Source organism: Anarrhichthys ocellatus, unplaced genomic scaffold (assembly GCF_004355925.1).
Source record: "Anarrhichthys ocellatus isolate YVR2014 unplaced genomic scaffold, GSC_Weel_1.0 scaffold9, whole genome shotgun sequence".
NCBI lineage: Eukaryota > Metazoa > Chordata > Actinopteri > Perciformes > Anarhichadidae > Anarrhichthys > Anarrhichthys ocellatus.
This window is the reverse complement of record NW_022280039.1, coordinates 8,822,924-8,848,633: the sequence shown is the minus strand read 5'-3', so window position 1 is coordinate 8,848,633 and position 25,710 is coordinate 8,822,924. Positions and strand designations below refer to the sequence as shown.

General features: G+C 40.3%; 1 protein-coding gene across 1 annotated transcript in view; it reads right to left on the bottom strand.

Annotated features, from left to right (window-relative positions):
• Positions 1 to 25,710, bottom strand: part of LOC116384597 (transmembrane protein 132C) — a 142,693-nt gene that overhangs the window by 98,038 nt on the left and 18,945 nt on the right. Inside the window, exon 2 of the mRNA XM_031849414.1 lies at positions 10,140 to 10,280. Within this exon, the coding sequence (XP_031705274.1) occupies positions 10,140 to 10,280 (141 nt within the window). The remainder of the gene's footprint in view (positions 1 to 10,139; positions 10,281 to 25,710) is intronic.

Here is a 25,710-nt window from a genome sequence, read left to right as displayed (position 1 = left end):
ATGTGTGGGTGTGTGTGTGTGTGTGTGTGTGTGTGTGTGTGTGTGTCCATGTGTGTGCTTATGTGGCATCAGGGGAATTTCTTTAGGATAAAGTAGGGCAAGTACTTTGGCCCTGGTTAGAGTGACGGGGCAGAGAAATGTGTCATACAGAAGAACACACACAAATAGACTCTGCCTGCATATATATATATATATGTATCTCGTACATGTACACACATTATGCTATGAAAGAAATGGGATATGAGTGTAAGGGAATTCTCCATGTTTTCCTCTCCAGGGACAAACACCAGCAGCAACACTGTCGAGCTCTCAGGGCCTCTCTCTCTCTCATTTTTTTCTTGTTCTGTTCCTCCGTCCGACTCACTCACTTTAACTCTCCCTTTCCCTCTCACCCCCTTCCTTCTCTTTCTCTTGTTGGCAGAGAACCCTCTCTCTTCCCATCCTTCCTCCCTGCTGCTGTGTTTTTAATCCTCATGTCTGCCAACAGAGACTGCAGACATCTTGGCCCCATGTCCGTGTGTGTGTGTGTGTGTGTGCGTGTGAGAGTTTGTGTATCCCAGGGAGACTGACAGCACTCAAAACAAAAGCTCCCTGTTGAGTTAGTTTGTCTTTACAAACGACTAAAACCAAACACTTAACCCCGCGCCCTATATCTTTCCCTCTTGTTGTGTGAAATAAAACTAGCTCAAATATTAAAAACCTAATCCTCACACCTGTGTGTGTCTCTGTTTGGAGATAGATTTGTGATTCAAGTTTTTAAAGTATACACATCCTTCAGAAGGGCACAGGCTCCAAGGATTTTTGGCAGGTCACATACAGAAGATTGACTCAACAGAGCGCGTGTGTGTGTGTGTGTGTGTGTGTGTGTGTCAGAACTGAATATCTTTTCATTTCACAGCCGACAGTAATGCATTTCAAATGCAAAAAAAAACAAAACTGTGCAACATTTGATTGTGTGAACATTTTGATAGTGTGAAGCACTTGTTTATTTAAAAAATGCAAAGGTACCATCCTCCACACAAACACACGCACACACACACACACACACACTTTGTGATTGACATTCCTGAAATGTATGACTCGGTTTAGCATAGGCCTACCTATGTAGGCTATGCAGTGATGCATGGTAAAGCAAAATGCGTGCATGCATCTTCTTTTTAGTTATTTGCATAAGTGGGTGTGAATTCACGTTTTCCTGAATATGTTGTTCATGTGTGTTTGTATGTGTGTGTGTATGTGCGGATATGCTCTATGGACTGTGCAGGAGGTCTTGTTGAGTAGTGATTCTCAACTGGTGGGTCCCGACCCAAAAGTGGGTCGCGGACCCGTTTTCAGTGGGTCGCGGGCCTTTGCCTGACAAAAAAAAAAAAAAAAAAAGTGATTTTATTTTGAAGGGCATTTTTTATGCAGCAGAATTATTCCAGCATTTACGGCACTTGTTCAGCGGTGCAGGAAAAACACCGACCAATGCGTTGTGAATCACATCACGTGATGCAGCTCAGCCAATCAAATATGAGTATTCTGACAAGTTTCCTGACTCGGTGAGATGTACACACACCGTGACCCACGGGGGAGAGACGAGGATACAGACAGCAGAGCAGGACTGTTGAGGTGTGAGTTGTGAAAATCAAATCATAGAATGATCTCCAAAAGAGAAAAATGTCCAAGGAGACCAGAGACATTAGACTGTGACTGGACAGACTCATATAGCTGAATTCTTCCAGCACTAATTTCTCTTTTTAGAAGATGAGAAAAATATAATATTGTGGCTTTTTCACTTCACACTGAATGAACTGAATTTAAAGCTGCAGGGCAATTCAGTGAAAATAACTTTTCTAAAATGAATTCTGTTACGTCCAGCCGTTATTTTACTTGAAATGAGAAGAACATTTATTTATGTATTTCTATGTATTATTTATAATCCATCCAGTTAAAATTTGAAAAATTAGAATAATATTACTTAAAATATAATTGATGTGTACTTTCTTTATTTGATTTGGCAGTTGTTTACTACACAGAGACGTTACTACTACTAGACTTCTTGAATATAGATATACCCAAATTATATATATATATATACAATTATAATTGGGGTCGTGGGTCACGGCTTGCCATTAAGGGGTGATGGTGGGTCCCGCAGCCAGACCAGTTGAGAACCACTGTTGTTGAGGATCAACTACATGCATGTCAAAAACGTCTTTATCGTGTCTGAACGCTGGGAACTCTGGGAGTGTGTTCACATGATTACTTTTAAACTTGGATTTCTTATTGCAGCATGCACAGTTTGTCTACAGTAGTGGCCATACAATACAATATGAATAAGCCATTTGTCAAAGATGCTGTAGAAGGTAGACAAAGGATGCTGTTTTCTGCCATGATCTTAGCTTTTAAATATAATTGCTATCAGCACCCAGAATATGTTATTAATCAACGGGAAAGTAATGTAAGTTTATTCTCGCTTGTTAATTCACCGACTTGCCAGTTTGTAGTGAAAAAGCAGCTCATGTGGAGCTGTTAGTTTTGCTTACATTTCAGCTTAGAAAGAAACCAGAATCCAATTTGATTGAAAGCCTTGTCTTTGTTGTACAAGGATTTGGTTTAACTGCAGTGTTCAAGATTAAAGCTTACGCAACACTATTGATGATGATAAATGCATCAATATAGCGCTCAACAACTGTCACCATCTATTTAAGAATATTGTTCATATGAGAATGAGAATAAAACAAACTAGCATCTTAAGAAAAAGCATTAGCTCACTGTCACTCTGTTTGGTCCTTAACATGAGAGGGTACATGGAGACAAAATGAAATGAAAATAAACACAAAACAACCAGAAGAATACAGATAACGGCAACAAATGACCCAAAGTTACTACAAAGGCACGCAAATCAAAGAAAAATGGATGCAGAACCACCATGAAGAGATAAAAAATGATGAAAAGTAGACTCATTGAGACTCAAGTTTGGATGAGGTGGGGGGGCCTCCTACATGTCTGTGCCCAGGAGCCCATTGTCCCATCATCCATCCATGGTAGCATTTCATTAACTCACTGTCATTCAGCGTTTGGAGAATATTTCCACTACCTCTTTGTTTTTCCATCATTTTCTCTTCTGCTTCAGAAACTCTTAAGCATCTCAAAAGTCCTCCTCCCCACTCCGAACAGTTTTTCACTTAGGAGCTCTCTTAAGCACGAAGATGCTTTGTGAACAACTTTTATCTTTCCCAGGATCTTGTCTTATAACTGGAAGAGAAAATTCTTAGAAAATATCATAATTTTAAGAATTTTCTGGGAATTTCGTCACTGAAATCAACTCTTTGAACGAGGAAGCTTCATGAATACGGCCCCTGGTGTTAACTGTTCAGAAACAATCACCTCTCATGTGCAACAATTTCACAAATTTCCTGGAAAATTTCTGCTATGATTTTGATTTTGTTTCACCATCTTACACGCAACACGTTGCACAGAAATGCTTTATTGCTTTCTTTAAACAAATGTATTTATTTTTACTTGCAGTATAATATATTTGACGATGGTTCAGCAACTTACTGTAAAATCATTAAATGGCTTCTGTTGCTGCCACTGCAAGTAAAGGGCTCAGGATGATGAAAAACTTGGAAAATTAGCACGCGCAAGCACACACATACACAACCACAAAAACACACACACACAAGCAGATAAATAGCCCGTCCCTGTATGGAGTGTGGGCAGTGCGTTATGGCTATCGAACGAGGCCCATTAGTGTTAATCCATAGATCTAATCATGATCATGAAATAGAGCACTGTTTCCATGGGATCATCAGCCACACTCAAACCATGGCACATTTTCCTCATATATTAGAAAACTAAGGTCATCCTGAGCCTGTTCCACTTCCTGTTAGATTAAATTTATTCAACATGCAAAGTAATAAAACGGCTGTAAACATAGCGGGAAGAACAGAGAAACTCATTTTACAAGTCAGACAAAACTCCCGAGAGGCTGTAAAAAAATGACTAACAGTATCAGGAACAACACTGAAAACTCAACAAGGTCAAGCCTACTACATAAGCAACACAATTTTATGGATGGAATAAAGTATATAATTCAATATATTTGCTAGAAATAATAAACCTAGCAGGATTATACTGTATCATAAGATGATATTGAAATGATACTAAAATAGCATGCAGTGAAAGATGAATGAATCACTTGTAATGATAATCAAAACGAATTCCAACAAAGCACATAACTTGCTCGAGGGCGCTTCAATGGCATTTTCTGAGGTAGAGGAGACACACACATGCACATCCAAACATTTCATTATATTTTATTTTTCAGAGCACGGGTACACGGCGGCAGAAGGGCAGGGAGGCAGAACTGAGCAGAGTGTCAATAACACAGTGTGATGGTGCTGTGAAATTACAGCTAAGTGATATCAGAATGGCCAAATAGTGAGAAATGCCCAAATAATGTATAATTACCGTATAATCAAAATCAATAAAGAAACAAATGAGTGCTGAGAAGCTCTGATTCAAACTTCTGGGCAAGTACGGGTGCTTTAATGAAACAAAAATGAGGTTCCCTGGTATGCGTGATGATGGAACAGTAATTAACATCATAATCAACAACTGGTTTCTTTTTTGGTCTTTTTTGGTCAACCTACATACATGTATACAAAAGTACTATGCATGCACGACAGCATATATACATGCGCCCACCTCATACACGGCCATAAACACATGCATAGGCGCACATGAAAAACACACCCACACGCACAGCGAAGCCTACGCTTCGGTTCTAATTGGTGCATCCGCTCACCATACAGCCCCTATTATACGCATACACCGTATCATGTCACATCATATTATATCACACAACAACAATAGGTAAGAGGAATCAATACACAACATTCATTGTGAGAGGAAGCAATCATTCCACCCGCGCATTCATAAAAAAAACACACTTGCTGTTTCATGTCTCAACCAGTAATATCTCATTAGAGATTAATACAGATCAGCTCTTTTAATTAGCCATCCTGCCCACAAAATCGCTGATAAAAGCCTGAGATCTTGCCTGTTGTATGCTGGCAACGATCTGTATATACTGTGTGTTTGTGTGTGTGTGTGTGTGTGTGTCTTCCCTGTGTTAGCTTCACTCCCAACTACAGCCTTCATTGCTGTTTCATTAGAGAGGTAACACAGAGGCATCGCATTGTATCAGCCCTGCTTCTTGTGTGTGTGTGTGTGTGTGTGTGTGTGTTCTGCCCATGTTTGTACAGGCCTGTACACTTGTATTTGTGCTTGCCGCATCATAATCTCAGCTTTTAGGCACCTTTTTTTTGTTTACGGTATCACTTTGAACACAGCAGGAGTGTGTATGTGTGTAAGTGGATGTAAATGTGAAATGTGTTTGCTTCTCATTACATGTCTTTGTGAGATAGCCATATCATAATCTGGTGTCCAAAGCATCACTTTCTGTGTTTACCCTGACGTCACTTTGATGACTTTTTTCTTCAGGGCAAAAAACACCTAAAAACCCCAAAACATAAAAAAATCTACCAAACGTGGATAAGTGCCAAAGCTCAGGGAAATAAGCAGCCGCTTAGAATCATCCATCTGAACACCTTTAACAACGGCGTCCCGATGAGCGACAACAGGCCAGGAAAATAACTTCCTTGCCTTGAGGCTACAATGTCTGGCACATCCCAAAATTCATCAGATGCATTCAGTTTCCCCTAGCCATGCTGAAGAGGACCAGGGGAGTCCGTGAGCAATTCATTAAAGAAATATGCACAGCATCAAGAATGCATTTCTGTTCACCAGTTGACTCTTTGCTACAGCCCTTCCCCAAACAGCAATTGTCCAATCATAGCTCAGCAACCATAACTTTAAGTAAGGCCTGTTTAGACTCTTCCACACCAAAACGCCAATGAGTTTAAGGAGGAATTCAACTTGTTTTGTAATGATACAAGATACACAACAAGATACATACCAGCCAGAGATGAAGATTTGAATCAAGTCGTGGACCTAACGTTAGCATAATTAGCTATGTAGTTACTGTCAGTGACAGCTGGGAAAATCAATGGTTGCGGTCTGAAAATTAGACGTCTGCTTTTGTTTCCAAAACAACTATGAATTTGGATGGTAAATATTCCATCATTATCAGTACGTAAACTGTGTACCGTGAGGCATGTGCTGTAGGGGAATGGAAAGCTTGACATGCATTGCAGGGTAACAAGGGGAGGTTGGGCTTAGCAATTAAAGATGTGACTCCCAACGGCGTTTTGATATCCCTCCAAACAAACTACGGTGCATCCTTTCCCATACGTAGAAAGACAAGCTCCAAAGTCTTGAAAACATCCGATGGAAACCTTCGTCTCATGCTCTTAATTAGAAAGCTTAAAGCTGTTGTGTCATCAGTTTTATTTCCCTCAGTGCCACATTTGGGTCACCCGTTGCTGCCGATGACGTCCATCAGTCAGGGCTAGACGTGGCTAACGGCTAGCTAAGTGGTGCTCATTGAGCTGGGGTCCTGCTATAATAGTTTCATGCAATATGAAGTCATTCATCAGCACTGTCCTCAAGCAGCAGAGAGGGAGAGACAGAGAGACAGAGAGGGGAGAGGGGAGAAGGAAGGTGATGAGGGACAGTAAAGCAGGAACTTCAGTCACTCCAACACAAGGTTGAAGGAAGAGATGGATGGAGAGAGAGATGAGGTGAAAAAGAGAGAGAAAGAGAAGAGGATCAAAACTCATCCATGTTAACAGTAAGTTTAGTAAATAGTTTCCAGCTGTCAGCCAGCATGGTACATCTAGCATTCAGCGTTTGTTTGTATGCGTGTCGTCTGGACTGCATTTTAAATCACCTCATTAACACAGCATTCATACTAGTGGGAACCAGCTTCTATACATTACACTGGAATGGTACATTAGTGTTACTTCTTCTGAGAATTCATACTTTTTCTGAATTGTTTGTTTTACTAAATAGCCTGCATGTTTTTACCAGCAGATCAGAGTGATGAGTGATTGTACTGGGCAGATTCAAGTCTGTGAATGTGTGTAGGTGTGTGAGATAAAAGGTTAAACAATTCATTAAATCTATGAGCATTGCTGCAGGACAGCGGTTAGTCACTTGAAAATAGCACAGTTCAGTTTAACTTATATACTTATATTTAATAATCACTTCCCTTAGAGTTGTTCCAAAATGCCATTTACTGTATCCATTTTAAAAAGAACCTTTAAAGTCAATATTTAAAAAATACACAAGAATAAAAAGGGTATATGTGTCTCCCTCAAAGGTGTTAGTAAATTCACAATAACTATTCATCCCCACTGTACATGTGTTGATCACAGAGTAGGAATACATTTTTTGACAGTTGTCCTTGGAGCCTGCTTTGAGCTAAAAGCTTGGAGCTTGTGTGTGAGTCAAACCACTGGTATCTCCTGGATCAAGGCTATTTCAGTTCAGGTACTTCAATTCCCCTACCTGATACACGTGCATTGTGTTGTGTTTGCTACACGTGCATTGTGTTGTGTTTGCTACACGTGCATTGTGTTGTGTTTGCACCGTTGCCTTGTGCACTTTGAATCAATATTTCTCTGCTACCCAGTTAACCTCAGTCTCTGTTTGCCATCTTGATTTTACCTTCTTTAAGCGAAACATTTTTCTCACCACCTTGTTTTTCTTTTTTAAAAGTCTCATCCAGACTTATCGTATTTCATCTGTCTTTGTTATTTTTTTGTATCAATGAGACGACAACCTTTTACCCATGCACTGGGGTCAAGTGCTGATCACCCGACTCATTAGCTGGTTTTACCCTCCCGACACAAACTAAACTCACAAGCGCAAAATCCATATACACCACTAACATAACCAACCAGGGCAGGGCAATTACCAAGTAAATGGCAAATTTAGTGTGACACACGGGTCAGTGCTTTCCACTGCAGCTTTTTAGCCCACTGTGTATGTGTAATACATGCTCATGGTGTGTGTACGGTACAGGCTGTAATGTGTAACCACACAACCTCTCGTCTATGAATTTGACACTCCTCAGTATGTAAACCTAAACATGCACTTTTATGGGTTAGAGTTTGCAGTTTGAAGGTCACATTATAAGCAAGTCAGTAAATAGACTTTTGGTGTTACACTGTCGATGCAATACAGTGTTCAATCATTTATAGGATAGCTCCTAGAAAGCCTAGGAGGAGACACCCCATGGGTAAAAAAAATAACTAATAGATATTGTCATGGGACTTCCCCCAGTTGATTAGTTACAATAAAACAATTATAATTTTTTTTGGCATTGCACGTTTACTCAAAATGTATGTCTAAATATGCAAATGAGGGATTATTTTATTGTTCTAATTTCACATTTCCAGAACAGAAATCTAAGCATTGGATTACCAAGTTCAACATTTGAATTTCATTTTGTTGACATATTAGAGTTAAATGCTTTTACAGAGGGAGTTTGGAGATTTATTTTTATAACTCCCATTAATCAGAAAATTCTGTCAACAGCTGTGAAAAACAAAAATGTTGCCTTGTTTTTAGGAATAAAATGTTCATCAAATGAATCAGCCTATGAATGATATATGAACAAATTTCTCAATAAAACCATTTAGAATATAGATAAGAATGAAGCCGAAGAGTTTGGTGTAAGTAAAACTGATTTCTGGCTCAGGGTGAAATTAATTTTGAGAAAAGCAGCCTTTAAAATTCTATAAACATTGATATCACCATGAAACAGTTGATTACTTAGAGTAAGACAATTAGTTTTTGTATTACAAGTTTTCTGAAATGTTATGTTTAAATATACAAATGAGGCATTGCTACATGTCAGGCAGGAACAAAGCGCCCGTGTATGTGCTGTCTTCCCTCCTGCCTTTCTTTCTCTCTCCCTCCCTTGTGTTCTTTCCAGCTGCAAACAAGGTGATTGGTTTCTACTTGTGCAGGCCAGTCATGCTGCTCCTTGGTCTCCACACACTTCAAGATGGACAATCAGCACACTGGGTCCAGAATAAACGGAGGAAGCCTGAGGAGTTCACCCTCTTCGTTTTTGTTCTCTGCCTGTTTGAGCTGTCACACAGTTATTGATGATCTGTTAAGGTTTGTAGTGGGAGGTGGAGGACAGTGGGTGAGTTGGGGTACCCTTTACATTTGTACACACACGTTGTTCACCTTTGTCTAGATACTTGAGGATTATTGGCAGGTGCACCACCCCTGTATTTGTTTTGGTGAAGCTATTCTTTTAGATAAGCGAGTAAAGCCATGTTGTTTCTGTTTTGTTGTCAGAGGTTGGAGTTAGCCAGGCCTAGTTTTGTTATATTCATTTATATTAATTTGGCACGACCACTTTGTCCCAGCCTCTCCCACATTGTTTGAGAACCTTTGTTTGCAAGTACCTGAGTTTGAAATAAATCCCCTTAATTGTTACTTCTACTCTTGCCTTCTACTCTTAACAGGCATTATCTATTGCAAACATTTTGTGACTTTAGGAGATATCTACAGACACAAACAGACAAAGTAATAAAATAAACACCGAAATGTGTATTTTGGATGTTTTCTTTCCACTAATCTGAAAGAAGACGTGGAAGCAAAATAGGCAGAAATATCAAAATTGACCAGTGCATAAAAAACAGTGTATTTGCCTCAGGTGTCTCCCTGGAATAAGAAATAATAATAATAACAACAAACAGAATCAAGAGCCATCCTAGTTTCCTACCTGTAAACTTAAATGTGTAGATGAAACATACATCATAAATATTTAATTGTTCTATGTTGCAGAAACTTCTACTGTGAAAACAACTGACCTATCTTTTCAAAATTGAGATTTTTATGGCCTGAGTGCAGAATAACCACAGCCCCCCGCAGACTTTTATGAACACACAAATACAAAAGGAAGAAACTAGAAGGGTGATCGGAGAGCGCAGACCTTCAACAAGGCCATGAACCATCTCACACCGATAGCAACAGTGACAAATAATTAGTGTATCCGCCCTGTGATTTAGATCCACTACAAAATGTAAAGGGTTATTCCCAGGTCCATGCTACACCCTTCCACCAACAAACGAACCAAAAACATAACCTCCATGTTGGAGCTAATCGGTGGCTGACGGAGGAAGCTGTTGAATAAACAGGAGTAGATATGCGAGCTTCAGCCCTACCTCTCTGCTGTGGAGGACACCCTCCTCTGACACATCACCGCCAACGAACTGCTTCCCGGTGCCATTTCCTGTTTGATCTCCCACGCAACGAGGTTGCTGGGTTTCACAGCCAGGAAGTTAATGCCTGACTGGAACCACACCCTGCAGAGAGATGAAGAGAGAAATGAAGAGAGTGAGAAGAGAAAGCCAGGTTAATCTAAAGTTCACAGAAGCACATCACAAACACAAAAAAAGGAGAGTTGTCACAGTGACTGACAGTCGGGGGGAATTTGCTTCAAATTGAATTTGGTTCGCTTGGAATTTCACCCGATTTCCCCGCTGATTTTCTTTAATCCCTGATATGTGCCATACTCTTTGTATAAAATGTCTTTTTAAAATGATTCACCCAGCATGGTGTTGCCTCCCACGGTATGTTTTGGTGGGAGAAGACGACGGAGTGACAGGAGAATCTCTTATGAAAGTTAACATTTTAGTAAGTAAGTGCTGCGTGGTGAATTGGATGTATGCTGTGCTGGATATTATATATAATACACAAAATGTGACTTTGCTGTTAATATAATTTATTGTTTGTTCCATTCATTTTGCTCTCTTTCTTTTCCTTTGTCCTCTTCAAATACTTCTTTTTTTCTCACCTTCACTTTATTCCTTTCCTTAGTAAACATATACATCAAACCTCCTAACTGTCCCTCACATTTTGCCATCCCTAATCCTCTCCCTTCTCCAGTGGACTTTATTCTCTATTCAATTAGATTAAGAACATTCATCAGTGCCCCTTTTTTTAAATCCAGGTTTTCCATCAAACTGGATGATTTCTTCCTCCATTTCTCTTGACTCCAACTCTCCCTACACTTCCATATTTGTTTTGGCTTTCTGTTGGACGACATACCCCTTCCCTTCTTACCCATCTTCTCTATCCTTCCCGTCCAGATGTCCTCCTTGTTTCTATTCCTCCTACCTCACCATTCCCTCGCCACTCTCTCTCCTTTATTTTCCTTACCAGGTCTCCTCTTTCATCTCTTTTCCTCACGTCCTCCTAAAGCTTTTCTTCTGCCTTTCATCCATCCCTCTGTGATTTCCTTCCCTGCCTTCCTCCCTCTCTTCCTTCCCTATATACCTTCCTTCATCCCCCCCTCTGCACCTCCTCTACCCTTCAATCTCAAGGCATCCTATGGTTAATCTCTTTATTTTCTTTGTCTCCCTCTTTCCCCCTCTTTCTCTAATCCGTCCCGGTGTGTTTTGTTCTATTTATCACTTTGACAAGACCCTCCCTCAGTTCATTAACACACTTCATAGGCATGCGCGCAAATGCACGCAAGCTTGTTTACTGCTTTTCTTATTAACACACTTACAATAGTCTTTGGCAAACAACAAATACCAACACAGACTCAACTTTTTCCTCCACACAGAAGGGAAGCAAATCCTCTTTTGTCTCCTTTCTCATTAATACTTTCTCGTGTTTGTCTCGCTTCATGTCTTGCCAAAAACTGCCAGCAAATATGCCATGCCCGTCCCTTGATGTGCTTTCTGTACATACGTATGTTTGTGAGTATGTATGTATAGATGCACCTGTGTGTCTAAACAAGATGCTGTTTGGCAAAGGGAACGACCCTCTTGTGAAAACTTGAAAACTCACTTTATTTTTCTGTTTGACTCTGAACAATTGTGTCTTGGTTTATTTTAAACGAGGGGAAGATTTTCCATGATTTACCAATTATGTGTTGTTTATGTGCTCCGGTTAGGAAAAACAAGGGAAAAGGAAGTGAGAAGTTGCAAAGGTCTTGTGGGTGCTCATGTTCCCAAGAAAAATACCGTTAGTGTGTGTGTGTGTGAGAAGCAAAGCAGCATAAAAATAATGGGCAGTCCCCCTCTTTTATAATTCAACAGCTGAATTTGACATAAAATAATAATATTTCAAAAAAATTAGAAATTGTTCTGCTTCCTGTGTTTCTTTCTCTGTATCCCTCTCTCCTTCTGTCTCCTCTATCTCCCTACCTCACCTTCTTCTCCCTCTGTCTCCCATTCACTATGTCCTCCTCCTCAACCAACCCAGAATTTAAGATCATCCACTTCAAAGGAAATTTACTTTACCCAGACGGTGGCTAAGAAAGTTCAGAAAGCAAAGCGAGTTCGGAGAATAACAAAATACAGCAGATAGAATGTGAATGACAGACTGACAGGAATGGAGAACAGAAATGTTTGCCTGAACAGCGGCTGGGAAACATTCACTCGAGAAAGACAGTTGTGGAAAACACAAATCATAAATAAAACATACTAATACAATGAATACAACCTCTCCAGCACTTCTTAGAGTGAGCATAGATCTCAGTTAATGTGATATCAAATAATGCACTTTCTTTAGCAGCAAATACAATGTAAAGATTCATACACAACACATTTAGAGAGGCAGTCCTACACTACAACTGGAGGCCAAAACTGTGGCAGGCGTAAAATTGCAACATTCGCCCAAAGCCACCACTAATACAGAAAGTAGAGGCCTGTCAGTGAACATTTTGAAACTGACTGCCAATGATTACAACTGACATGTTATCTGAAGGGTGACAAACAAACACTGCAACAAATCTGTCAAAACAGGCAGAAAAATACCTATTTTCTGTGAGGAATTGTAGGATGTTTAAATCAGATCAGGGTTGAAGAAAGAATAACATGCAGCAAATATGAGACTGTCACAGTACAACATTTGTAGTTTCATCAAACGCTTTACACATCTTGCCTTTTACTGACAAGTGACCTCCTGTGCTTAATGTGACAGGAGTTGGTCGTTGCAATGAACCTCAAGAGAATTATCACTTGACTCTGCAGCTTCCCTCAGGTCTGTGGACCATTTTAGAGTCTTTCAGCTAACTGTTTGAGAAGGGTCTATCAGCAGTCTCGCAGGCTCCACGACAGACCCACTTTACTATGAGACACACTCTCTTAACTACATGACACGTAAACCCTAACCATGCAGTTTTGGCACCTAAACCTAACCAAACTGCGATCGTGTCAAGGGCGTGTCACGTAGTGGGCAAGTTATGTAGTACTGTGCACTCACAGCATGCCACTTTACTGTTCAAGTTCGCTCGGAATGCTCTCTTTGACCTCACTTCTAGCCTCAGCAGGCGGTTGTTTTCAGCAGAAGAGCTCTGATAAACCCACTGTGCGCCCACTTGCCCAGCACCAAACCGCGTACTAGCTGGTGAACATGTGGAGCATAGGAGCTACAGAGCCAGATATTTCCCTCAGGAGGAGGAGAAGAGTGAATGTTGAATTTGTGGAATTTCAAATGATGTTGCTTTTTGTAGGGCATATGTCAAACATGTATACGAAAGTGTGACCAAGTCAATGGTGCTTTAATCATGGCAACAATCTTTCTATACTAGATGACTTATTTAGTTGTAAGTATTTGCGGACATTTTCCCTTTGTTTCAGTCAACATAACTAGAATTACCATCTCATTGTTGTATGCCTCCCCCAAACAGTCAGTTTCCATCCATGTCCTGTCCAAATGAACCCCCCCCCCCCAACACACACACACAGACACTCACATATGTAAGAAAATACAGCAACACTGTTTTCCCATGTTGCATCCGTCAGGACTGTTGTGTGCTTGTGTGTGTGCATGTCTGTCAACAAGCAGAATGATGGACAAGGCTGCGTCCCTAAGCTGCTTCTGTCAGATCTGTGTACAGCAACAAAGCCTGACAAGTGTCTGTGTCTTTCTTTCTCTATCTGTCTGTTTTTTTTCTCTCTCTCTCTCTCTCTCTCTCTCCCCATTTGTTTTATGTTTCAGGTCAATGATTCTGTTCTAATCTGCAACACATTCTGTGTGATAAACCTCAAGACATAATAAGTTGTGATGTACAATTACAATGATATTCTAAGAGTGACCTAACCATCTAAAAATAGTTGTGCTTTGTCTCGTAGTGGCGCTTCACATTAATGCTTTTAATATTCGCCACGGTCTCTGAACATATGAGACATCCTGGTTTTAAACTGCCCGTGTGAAGAATTCACCTATACGAGTCTGTCCATTCTTAGTTAAAGACTCTTGTCTGTAAAAGCTGCGCCGGTTACAATATAAGCGTCTCCATCAAAATGTAATAATTCTCAATTATCCGGATACAACGGCGTCTGGGTCCGGATCCGGACCGCGGTCAGCCTATTAGTGACCCCTGGTGTACAGTATCTTGCTGATGAAACTGCTGCCAGTAAAATACTGTAATGTTTCAATTATTACAGTAAATTATGGTAAGCTTATTATTTTGATACAGCAGAGATATTGTAAAAAAACAGTAGCTTTACAATAGCTGTCAGTTTTCGCCATCTTATTTTCCTCCTATAAATCTATGATGTTGTCAAAGCAAGAATTTCAGTGCAATACACTTAAAACTTTATTTACAGCAGGAACATTAACTGGCCATCTATTCCTCCCTCGTTCCCTGGATGACACTCATACATTACACACATTCACAGCTACAGTCTGCTCCTGTTGGCCATGAGGTAGCTCTCAGAGCATTAACATTGATTTTATTTTCTTCTTTTTTTCTGGAGCAGTGCCTTGTTTATAGGCACTTCAACACTTGTTTTCCAAGTAGAAAAATAAAGAGTATGCAGAGGGAAAAGGCAATATGCCAAAAAGCTACACTGCAATAAAGTGTGCCTTTGCTCCTTTTAAACCACAATTGTAGGTTTTCATTCTTCTGTCATTGTGATGATGTCTCTTTTTCTTTTTCTTTTATTTTGGGAGTCATTTCATATATGCCCAAGGGGGTCTCTTTACCTCACTTTTGCACGTACTTAGAAAATTCTGATTTTGCTCAATTCTTAGCTGCTGGATGACTCCGGTAAGAGACGCTACATGTATGGTGTATCTGCCTCTGGTTTACACAGAGTACATCTAATCATAATCACCATTACACACCCACACGCCATCGCTCTCTTACACAGGAGCCCTATCAGCACTGACACAAGGTCATGTATGACTGTGTGTGTGAGTAAATCACTGCAGTGTTTGTGATAACTCTGGTTTCCTTGAGGAGCATCTGATGATAGAAGAAAAAAATTACACTCAGCAGAGAGAGAGAGAGAGAGAGAGAGAGAGAGAGAGAGAGAGAGAGAGATGGAGATGGGGAGAGAGAGGAAGATGAGAGAAAGTATAGAGAGAGAGAGGGGGGTGAGCGAGTGAGTGACAGGTAAAGAGGCAAAGGGGGATAGGGAAGGCAGGGTGAGAAAGAAGGAAAGGGAGAGGAAGCCCAGAGAGAGACCGTTAAATCCACACCCAGACCTTAATCGTCACCGTCTTCAGAACCAGTTGATCTTTCAGCATCACAGCTGAGGAACTGAAATGACAGCAGGCTGACCATTTACCAGGCACACAATAGGAGATTGAATGGACAAAACTTTTTTCAAGTATGGTGAAACCAAAAAGCTCCAAGGGTAAACTAGGGCCTTGATTGATCTCTATAAAAAGAGTTCACAAACCTTCTTGTATCTGTTGTGACCATGTGAACTCTATTTATAAAGATCAATCAAAACAGATACAAGAAGGAGGTTTGTGCTTTTTCAATGGCAACTCTCACGCTTCACGAAGCACATAGCATTTGTGACCTCTTTTTCATACCGCTGGCATGTGTTTGCCCCTAATTCATAAAGTCAAGATCAAATTTCCTGACATCTCAAGAAGGATGTTGCTGCTACTTCACCTTCACGTTCCCTGGAGTCTGTCTGGATGTTTGTTTACTCTTTTACCCGATTTCCACCTCTTACACCATAAGAGTATGGACATTAAACTAAAGTAAATGAGGAACGTTAGGTTCACATCTTTGCAGAACCATGTTTGTATTTCTATGGCCCAAAACCAGAACTGAAGTCTGAACAGTCACGATGGAGATAAAGTCTTGAGTTCCTGAAAAACAAATCTACCAATGTCCTCCTAAAGTATTCATAAGGGATCAAAGACACAGGCATTAAGTGCCCATGGTCTCAGGGCCTGTGGTTCTTCAAGCAGATGAAGGTGTTTTTTAACCTCACTTCTCTTCAACTACCAAGTTCAAAATATAAGAGACCTATGGTAACAATGGCAATGCTTCTTCTAAACAATCCTTTTTCCTGTTCGGTCCATTATTTGAAGTTCACAGTGATCCATAGCTCTGAGCTTTGCACTCAGTTGGTTTCCTGTAAAGTTCAAGAAATTGAAGGTTATTCTACAGTTTCACTCATTGCCAAGTCGCTCTGGATGAAAGTGGAAAAATGTGGCAAAATGCCTGAAACATAAATGTAAACTCAAAGGGCATTCTTCTCAAAACAAAAGAGCAGACCCGCCATACACTATGTGTCAGAAAATGTTGCTGCACGAACAGCAGCAGATGTGTCTGAGACAAAAGTAGACGAAGACATATTGTTTGTCTGAAGTTGTTGATGGAACAGATGTTTTTGGGAAAGACAGATTGGAAGGATACTGTAAGAGGCACTGTAGAAGTGCAGCTTATCCTGCATCCAAACTGAACCAGCAGGTGTCTTAAGTGTAAGTACAACAGTTTAGGGCCAAATTCTGACAGTACAACAGATTTAAACTGTCATCTGAAGGTACAGGACTCAGAGAGCAAACCTTTCTAGATGATTCCTGCTGGTGTAGAAGCCAAAGTTTGCCGTCAATATCTGCACGTTAAGATGATTGTTGAATCCTGATATTCGGCTCAGAAGAGGCAACATTCCATAATGGGATAACAATAAGGAAAATATTATTTCTAATGAAATATATTCCTCTTTTAAAAGGTGGGCCAAGATTGCTGTTTGGTAAACCACGACCATCGTTGATAATTCATGACTTGAAGAAACAGCACTAGCAACGATAAGGAAAATGGCAGCGAGTTATTAGAAGTGCAGACAGATGTTCAACAACAAAAAAAACCTGCATATTTTCTCAACACATTCTGGAGAAGCTGCCGTCATTGGACATGAACGGCATTTAAATGAGTCAACTGTCAAATCATTAAAATCTTGTTTTGTGCTTTTCCTGCTTTTTGAGAGGCAGAGGCAAAACAATCTGTTGTTGTGATCGTAACACTGAGAAGAGACAGGGTTACTTTCCCTACAAGTGACAAGCTGTCAACAAATTGAAAAGTCGAGAAAGGGTTTCTAACGAGGTCTTAACAAGTTGCAAAGTTGGTGCTATGACAAGAAGTTCTCGTCCTGTGATGCATAACTCTTGGCTCACCAGAGACATGTTATGAAAGGAAATCCTGTTGGAATCACTTTCACTTTACAAAATGTTAAATGTCTTTTTAGATATTAAGTTCACGATGTGAACTCTTCAAAACAGATACAATACGGATGATAAAAGGTATATACAGCTGTATGAAGAAAGGCATAATTAATACTTTTATGATAGAGATTGTTTTGTGTTCATATTGCTCATGTTGCCTCGTGGGAGCAGATGTCTTTTTCTTTTTAAAGACTTTTTGTAATACTTAAAACGTCTTGCAATTATGGCGATTTACTTCACTAAGACCTTGAGTGTATGTATTTTTTGAAGATGGGAGTGATGGACAGACTGGAAGGCAAGGGTTTCAAATTGTTAGAATGAACAGGTGGGGATGTTTTTCAAGATATTGTGAGACAGATGGGAAGCTGTAAATTTGGAAAGTCATTACAAACTGTTGTTAGACATTTGAAAGAAGGATGTAAAAGAGCCCCGTTATGTTGGTCACAGGTCACATGTGTCTCACTGTGAGAACATCTGTTATATCTGTCTACCCAGAATCTTTTTTTCTGTTATTTTACTTTGGATGCATCTCGCCCTTTTATTCACTTCCTTTGTTGTTGTTTCATCCTGTCTATCATTTTTTGTCCTTCTGCCCACTTTTACATTGGCTTTCTATCTCTATCTTCTATAAAGCTGTCTTTCCCTCTCATATTTCTTTCTTCCAGTACAACATTCTCTATCACGCCCATTTTCTCCTCGAACACAAACGGAGTATCATACAAAAAACTCCCCTGAGGCCTCTTTCTATAGCAGCTGCACTTACCGTAACTGATGATTGGCATTCAAACTACACTACTTTTTTATTCCATTACCTTGGTTGAGACTGTCCTAAAAAAAACAACAGCTTTTGTTGTGTGTTAAAATGCCTTATTACAGACCTGTTTACGTTCACCTAGCAAGGACAGCTAGCGGACATGTGAATTATAACTCTTGTCAGTGTGGAACAAAGGCCGAATAGCATGATGCCACAAAAGTTCTTAGGGAGAAGGTCATGTAGCATAAAAGCAGGTGGAGTTGACACAGGAGACCACAGTTTGTCCCACATTGTTTTCTTGACAACCATGACATCACTCTCTCCCTAGGCTAGTAGTTGCAACTAAACCAAGACAAACCATTACTATAGAGGTATGAAATGCTCATATGGTTCAGCCCACTAGTGCCATCAGATCAGAAATCGCTCTCCTTTAAGATGGCAATGATTGCCAAATAAGTTGTAATATCGTTTACCATGTGTGTAAGAATGGTTGTACCGATTGCTCAAAAGACATGAGTTCAGGGCTGAATTATCCCCGATTCACTCACTCATTCAGAGGAGAAATCTGGTCTGGGTCCTTGGTTGGTATCGAAGTTCGGCCGAGCTAATGGTGTTGCCATGCAATGGTAAACATTCTATCACTTGAGGCTAATGATAGCATACTACTGTTGACAGATATTACAACTGACAGTTAAAATATCACCTCCAGTTCTCACTGAAGAGTAGCCGACCCACGTTGACCCTGTCTCCCCAAACATTTTCTCACCCAGACTTGTTTTGCTTTTCTTTTTTTCTCCCTGCAAGGCATTACTCAAGTAAGCTGAGATTTTGTAAGCTGTCAAAATCTCATTATTTCAGCTGTTCACTGCAGACTGCGATCAAACTTGACCTCTGTAAATGACACCTCCATAAAGGTTTACAATTTTATTTGCAAAATCATATTTTCAGTTTGCATTTCTGATTTTGTCTTTGATAACAACAACATTTAGCTTTTCTAATTAGGAGTGAGCGAGGACCCCCCAGCCATCCACCCAATGACCACACACACACACACACACACACACACACACACACACACACACACACACACACACACACACTGCAACTGCTGTCCCTCTCCACAGACCCTCTTGCTCCCTGAGCAGCTGGCTCCCCAGTTATATAAGTCCACTGCTAAATGACTATTGTAATAATGATGAAAGCTGCTGGAAAACATGATGTGTGTGCGAGTGTCTGTTTGTGTTTGTTTGATTCAGCGTACGGTACATGAAGTAGACATGTGAATTCCCTTGCACTGCATGCCTCTTTGCTCAATGTATGGGGACTTCTACATGCCTATGTTCACATATGTTGGCCCCTCTTGTGTGTTAATTATGAATGAGTGAAGAGGAATGCCATCAGTTGCCTTCTGCTCCAGACCTGGTCTTTGTTTTGCACCACTGAACAGGCCTCTGCACTACCAGCCCTGTAGGGGTAGTCATTATAGAAGCCTCTATGCATGCATCCATCCTACATCTGTCCTGCATGGTACTAAAGACCATAATCTGCTGGAGTTTGTCCTGGATGATCGTCAGTAAAAAGTACAATCATCTAGCCAGCTGTTGAGACTTCAGACTTCAGAACTCATTTTCTGACTGATACGTTAATGTTTTGTTTGCCAGAGACCTGCCACTGCTGTTGGACTTACTTGGTCACCAAAGGGTGACGCGATTCATTCATTCTTTAATTCCAATGTATAATACCAGCTCCATGGTCATCATGCTGTATGCACCATGTGAGCTGCATGGCCCAGGACACAGTATTATGCAAAGAGAGTCATGGATATAATGATGGTGAGGAGTATGACAATTAAGATGATGGTTTGCTGTCCTGTGAAAGTTGTGGAAGCTAATGCAGCTTAAGTACAGTAACTCCTGACAATTGTCCCAAGGCAGCTGTCAAACACAGCTGTGGAGGAGTAAGATAAAAACCACTGACCATGCCTAAATTTATAACTTAATTAGAGTTACAGTGAAGCGTTGAAATATGTATTCCTTATGCATTCTGTGACAGTTTGACCAGATTATACTGAATGAAGTGCCAGTCAGGTTGAGGGCTGACAACAAGTCACATATTTTTCTGTCAAACTTGTTAAGTGAATGCAGAGTGAACTCAGTGAATGGTGTTGAGGTATGCTGAGATTTCAGTTTTCCCTGCGGCCATTCTGAGAGGGATTGGCATCTGTTGGCCCACACATGTATGGATTTCCTCCATGTGCTCTAGTTTCTTTCCACAAAGACATGGGAGTTAGATGACTCAGAATCATTGCCTAGGTGCGTTAGCTCTGTGATAGACTGGAGTACTACTCACAGTGCATTGTGGCATTGGTCACAGCCTCCCATGACTTTTAACAGAAAAGAAAATGGATAAATGAATGAATAAATGGATGGATGGAGAGATATGTAGATGGAGGTGAAGATCTACAAGAGCATATCTCAGGTGAAGTCTGTTTACGTTAGGGACAGGCTCCAAAGATATTGTATATTGAAGGTTTTAAAGAAACCATTGCAAAATGAGTATGAATGCACAAGTTAAAAACTTTGCTGATTTACCTCAAAATGAAATGTGACTTTGGGGTGCTGCCATGTAAATGAAAAATCAACAGGGGCAGATTAACAAGTCATTGACATAAAGCTGTGAATGGGCTGCATAAGTGATAAAATAAATGATTGCTCTTGACGTACCTTAATAAAAGTCTGAGTCATCACACTTTGTCAGTCCTACATTATTGCAGGTAGTCATTGTTTCTTGGATGTTTCACAGCTGTCACACAAAACACTTATCGTATTACCAAAGACAAAGCTGTTACCGACCCTCTCTTTGTAGTCTCAATCTTTCCTCGCATTGGATGAAGCCAATGTGTAGCAGTCCAGCATGCATGCAGCAAAGCGTGGGACTTTTACAACTGCTACCTCTGTACACATTTCTAAGCAGGACGCCGATAATGTAATCTGCACAGCTTGATGTTTGGTTACTGGATCCCTTTCAAATAAAAACCCTCACACATGGAATCAAACGCGCCCACTCTACTTCCCACCCCACATGGGATTAGAATGACATATTTCTCTGTAAACAAAGACACAGACAATGGTGGTGGGTTGTTGGCTGTGGTAGTAGCTCGGAGCTAGTTCTCTGGGCTAAGGTCCCAGATTAGCAGTGTAGCAACCACAGATCACTTTCAGCAGGCAGAGAGTGCAACGCTAAAGGAAGACTTTTACCATTACATTTGATAAATCTGACCAGAATGAAAGGAAATCCCTTGAAATTCACTTGGTACTTTATTGCTACATAATTAATCTGATTTGGTTTGTTTGTTTGTGTTGTTTTCCAGTATCAGGACTATTTGGATTTATTTTTTGTAACAAGAGGATGGGGATGACAGTTAGTGTGCTTCTGATACCCTTGTATTATTTGTTAGAATGCCTTGCACTTTCTTAACTTAGATTAAGGTTATTTGGAAACACTTCAGGGTAACCTGGTGGTGAAAAGCAGTGTGGGCGTATTTGGCTGGAATAAGTGGAACAGTCGGAATGTGGCCTCACCAGGTCGGCAAAAACTGCCCTACCAGTAAGCTTCAGTATTCAAGGTTTATAAGTAAAAATGTTTTCGTCACAATATATGAAACCCAAAAGAGAAAATAAGACGGAAACAAGAAACCACAATGAAACCAGGTGGAAGTCAAAAACATCAAAATGAGTCCAATTTGTGGATAATTAAGTAATTTTCCTTCTAATCTTCTGATCCAGAGACAATTTTCATTTCTCCTGATGCTCCTGGCCACGCACAAACCCAACCCCCTTCTCTGGTCGAGAACAGAATGTGAAGAAAGCCTCTGATCTGTGAGATCTTTACACCTTTGCGTGTGTTAATGGAAAATGCAGCTCAATCACAACAGTCCTACTTACTGTACAGAACAGCAGCTGTGCCCAGCTTAATGTTTGTAACAATGGATTAAGCTATACGAACTTCTAATAAGGTAATTGCAGCTACATTGAATGTTGCCAGATATGTTAATATTGCAAAACACATTTCCCCGAAAAAGTTGTTGCCTATTTTCTTTGTAACGTAGATTTGTTTTCACATCATTCTGTCACTAAAACTTAGCAGAGAGGTTTGTGCCGCTGTTATCAAGAGGAACTTTAGGGAGTCACAGCTGCGATAATGAACAAATTCACTAATTTTTGAGGAAAAGCTCCACCAATATAAGGCTCCATGAGGGCGAGAACTGCTTCCTCAAAAGCGCAATAAAGCTCTACGCGGCTCATTTGGACGGAGAGATAAAAATGTAAGAGTCCAAGACTTCAGCCTTTCATTTATTATGAGAGGAAGAGATCCAAAAGTACAGGGATGGCAATGGGAGAATGTATGCGTGTGTGATTTGATTGGTATTTATCAACCAAAGCATCCCACTGGAGTTCAAGTCTACAAATCACACACAAACACACACACACACACTATTCTATTCTGACTGGCTAGCTTGCACTTACACATACAGTACGCTGACATCCACCGGCACACACACACCAAGACACATACATTTGCACAGCAAGAAAACACAGGTCTCATTGGGCTCCATGGAGCAAACGATGCAACGATGGTCACCAGGGTACCAGCAGGCCGACAGAACAAACAAATAAACATGTCAACAAAACCGTCAAACAACAAGTTTGATCAACAATCACAGCTGGGAGCAGAGACTCAACGATAAGAGGACAGTCACCGGAGTCTGAGGTGTGTTTCTGGGAGTGAATGGAACAACAGTACACATCATATCAGTTTGTCAAGCAGACAACTCACACATTCACACAAACATCAACAGTACCAGGTGAAGTGGATGAAGGAGCTGAGGGTATATGTGAGGTTGTTTTGGTCTCAGTTGGTCTGTGAGCTGTCAGGACACTTTGACACACACATCTGTGCACATACAAAGAAAACAATCAGTTTTGAGTCTGGTTGGGGAGCTGAATTTTATTAAAAATTGACAAGAAGTGACTACAGAGTAAGTGAAATGTCCTTAGTTTAGTTAGTTTCATCATATTTAGTCATCCTGTTCCTTTAGTCAAGTTTTAGTTGACTAGTCTCATCTTATTAACTATAAACCATAAGTATTCCGTTTTAGTCAAACCTTTTGACATTTTAGTCTGTTTTAGTTTTAAGATTAAATTGAAAATTTCAGTCAATCTAGTCTATATATCCTGTTGTTTCTTTCCCCTGTCCTGTTTTCATGGTTAACTTTGATCACAGTAAGGAGGTAAGTTACTACAAGTCCTCCTGACTGTGCCCATGTATTCTGTATTCTGATATGGCCAGCAGAGTTTAGGAAACGGAACTGCTGCATTTAGAAAAAAAAAAAAATCTATATTTCTATCGCCAAAATGACAACACAACCTCCATGTGGGGACAACGTTGAAAAACCGGAAGAGCTTTGGAAACTCCCATTGTTTCTTTGTTTAAGAGCACTTCAACATTCAATATGTTCACCACCAACAAGCAATGCATTCAGAAACCTCGTTGCCAGAAAACTAAAGCCACGTTCTCCTGTAAAAAGGAGAATGTGTTTTGAGTGACTTTGTGCTTTTTAATCTCAGATCTTGAATGTCAGAATGTCCTTGCTCAACAAGGAAGTTTTGCAAACAGTCAAAGCCGGTTATTGACCTAAATACAGCAGTAGTTTTACAAATATGTAAGTCCATTACTGCACTTACTACTGCTAGTAGTTGTTGGCCAAGCAAAGTAGAGGCTTGATTAGAGAGTCAGACCATCTTACAGGTTAAAGTGGCACATAAAAATGACAGATTGCGAGTGAGACTATTTCAGCTCTATCTGAAAACTCTCAACCTTCACAAGAAACACTTAGCAGATAAAATGTGAGAGGGGCCGGACATTTTAGAATGCTAATGTTGTATTGCTAATCTTAAGCAGAGCTAAAAGGTTAAAACAGTCACCCGCTGCGGGAGAGATGCAGCACCTCGGGGTTCCATTAATGTCATCGCAATTAAAAAACCTCAGCAGAGGCACACTTTAAAACGCTTCATCTTCTTCTGTGCTTCAGTAACACTCATAATAAGCAGAATCACGCTTACGCACTTACACACAAACACACACACACACACACACACACACACACACATTCGCGCAAACAGCACTGTCTGGCATGTGGCCGGGATTGTGCTTTTCATAATGGCTTCTTTTACACTAGGAATTCTTAGTGCATGCATGTGTGTGTGTTTGCCTGTGTGTAATTTAGTCACTTGAAAGAGAGAAGGGATCTAAAAATGTGAAGGCTGGCAGAAGAACAGCATGAATTTTGAGGTAAAGACAGAGAAAAAGATTGCCACGAGGAATGACAATGAGATGGAAAGCAACACGGAGAAATGAGGCATCACAACTAGGAGCAAAAAAGACCTTCAAGTCGCTGTATGTGCGTAAATTGATATATAAGAATTATATTCCATTTACAAAGGCAAAAAGGAAGTTTAAGGTTTTTAATGCATTTGAAATAAAAAGTGCAGTTCAGATTTAATTGTAATGTTTGAAATATGTCAACCCTGTGTTGCTACACTCTATTCAATATATCAGGCATCTCTGCTAACCGACAATTGCATTTTAGTTGGTGCTGCATGTACGATTAGGAAATAATTATTGCATTAAACATGAGTCATTCGAAATCATTCGGCGTTTTGGAGCAAACTGCTCTGGGGACTTCCTGAGAGGAACTGCCCACCGGGGAGATCTTCAAATAACTACATGCATTCAGACCACCAATAGGAACGCTAAGGTGACGTTAACCAGCCGGTGCTCACCAGCTAGGAGATCGGTGAACAGCGAGTTCGCTACATTTGCTACGTTTGCTACATTTGCTACATTTGCTATAAACGCTGTGCTTTAATATGTCTTAATGTGCTTCAGTAATATAATAATATTTAGACAACTCTGTTACGTGTTACAATCATGTCGACACAAGCAAAAAAGCCTTCATCAAAGTACCTGTTGCGATTTCTGTCGAATCAGCGTCTTCGGCCGAGTAGGTGTGCTTTGTGCTACTGGGTTAGCACACTGAACAGTGGATCTAATTTGTTCTTCGGATCAGTGGGTTTGTGCTCAGGAAAAAAGATAACTTCTAGACCTCAGTGTTGGGTTTTCTTTCTTTTTTTCGTTATTTGCTGTCGTTTGCGTTGTCTGTTGTTTACACAGCGAACTTTAAAAAGTTTTTTTGCCAGTGCTACTTCAGCTCATGTGTTCAACGTATCACCGTACAATTTTGTCACTCATGGTTCCTCTTGTACTGGAAGAGTACCTACTCTGAAATAGGAGTTAAAAAAACGGCGCTCCAAGAACCACGATAGGTCTTGTCATGTGGACACAATAAAAACGTGAGTTTTTAGAACAATAAAAAAGTTCATCCGGTCCGAAAAGATACTTATTTAATGTTGGCATTCCAAAGCACATTATATGAATTATATAGACACAGACATAAGAGAAAGACGTCAAGACTCAGAGAGAGAAGACAAGGC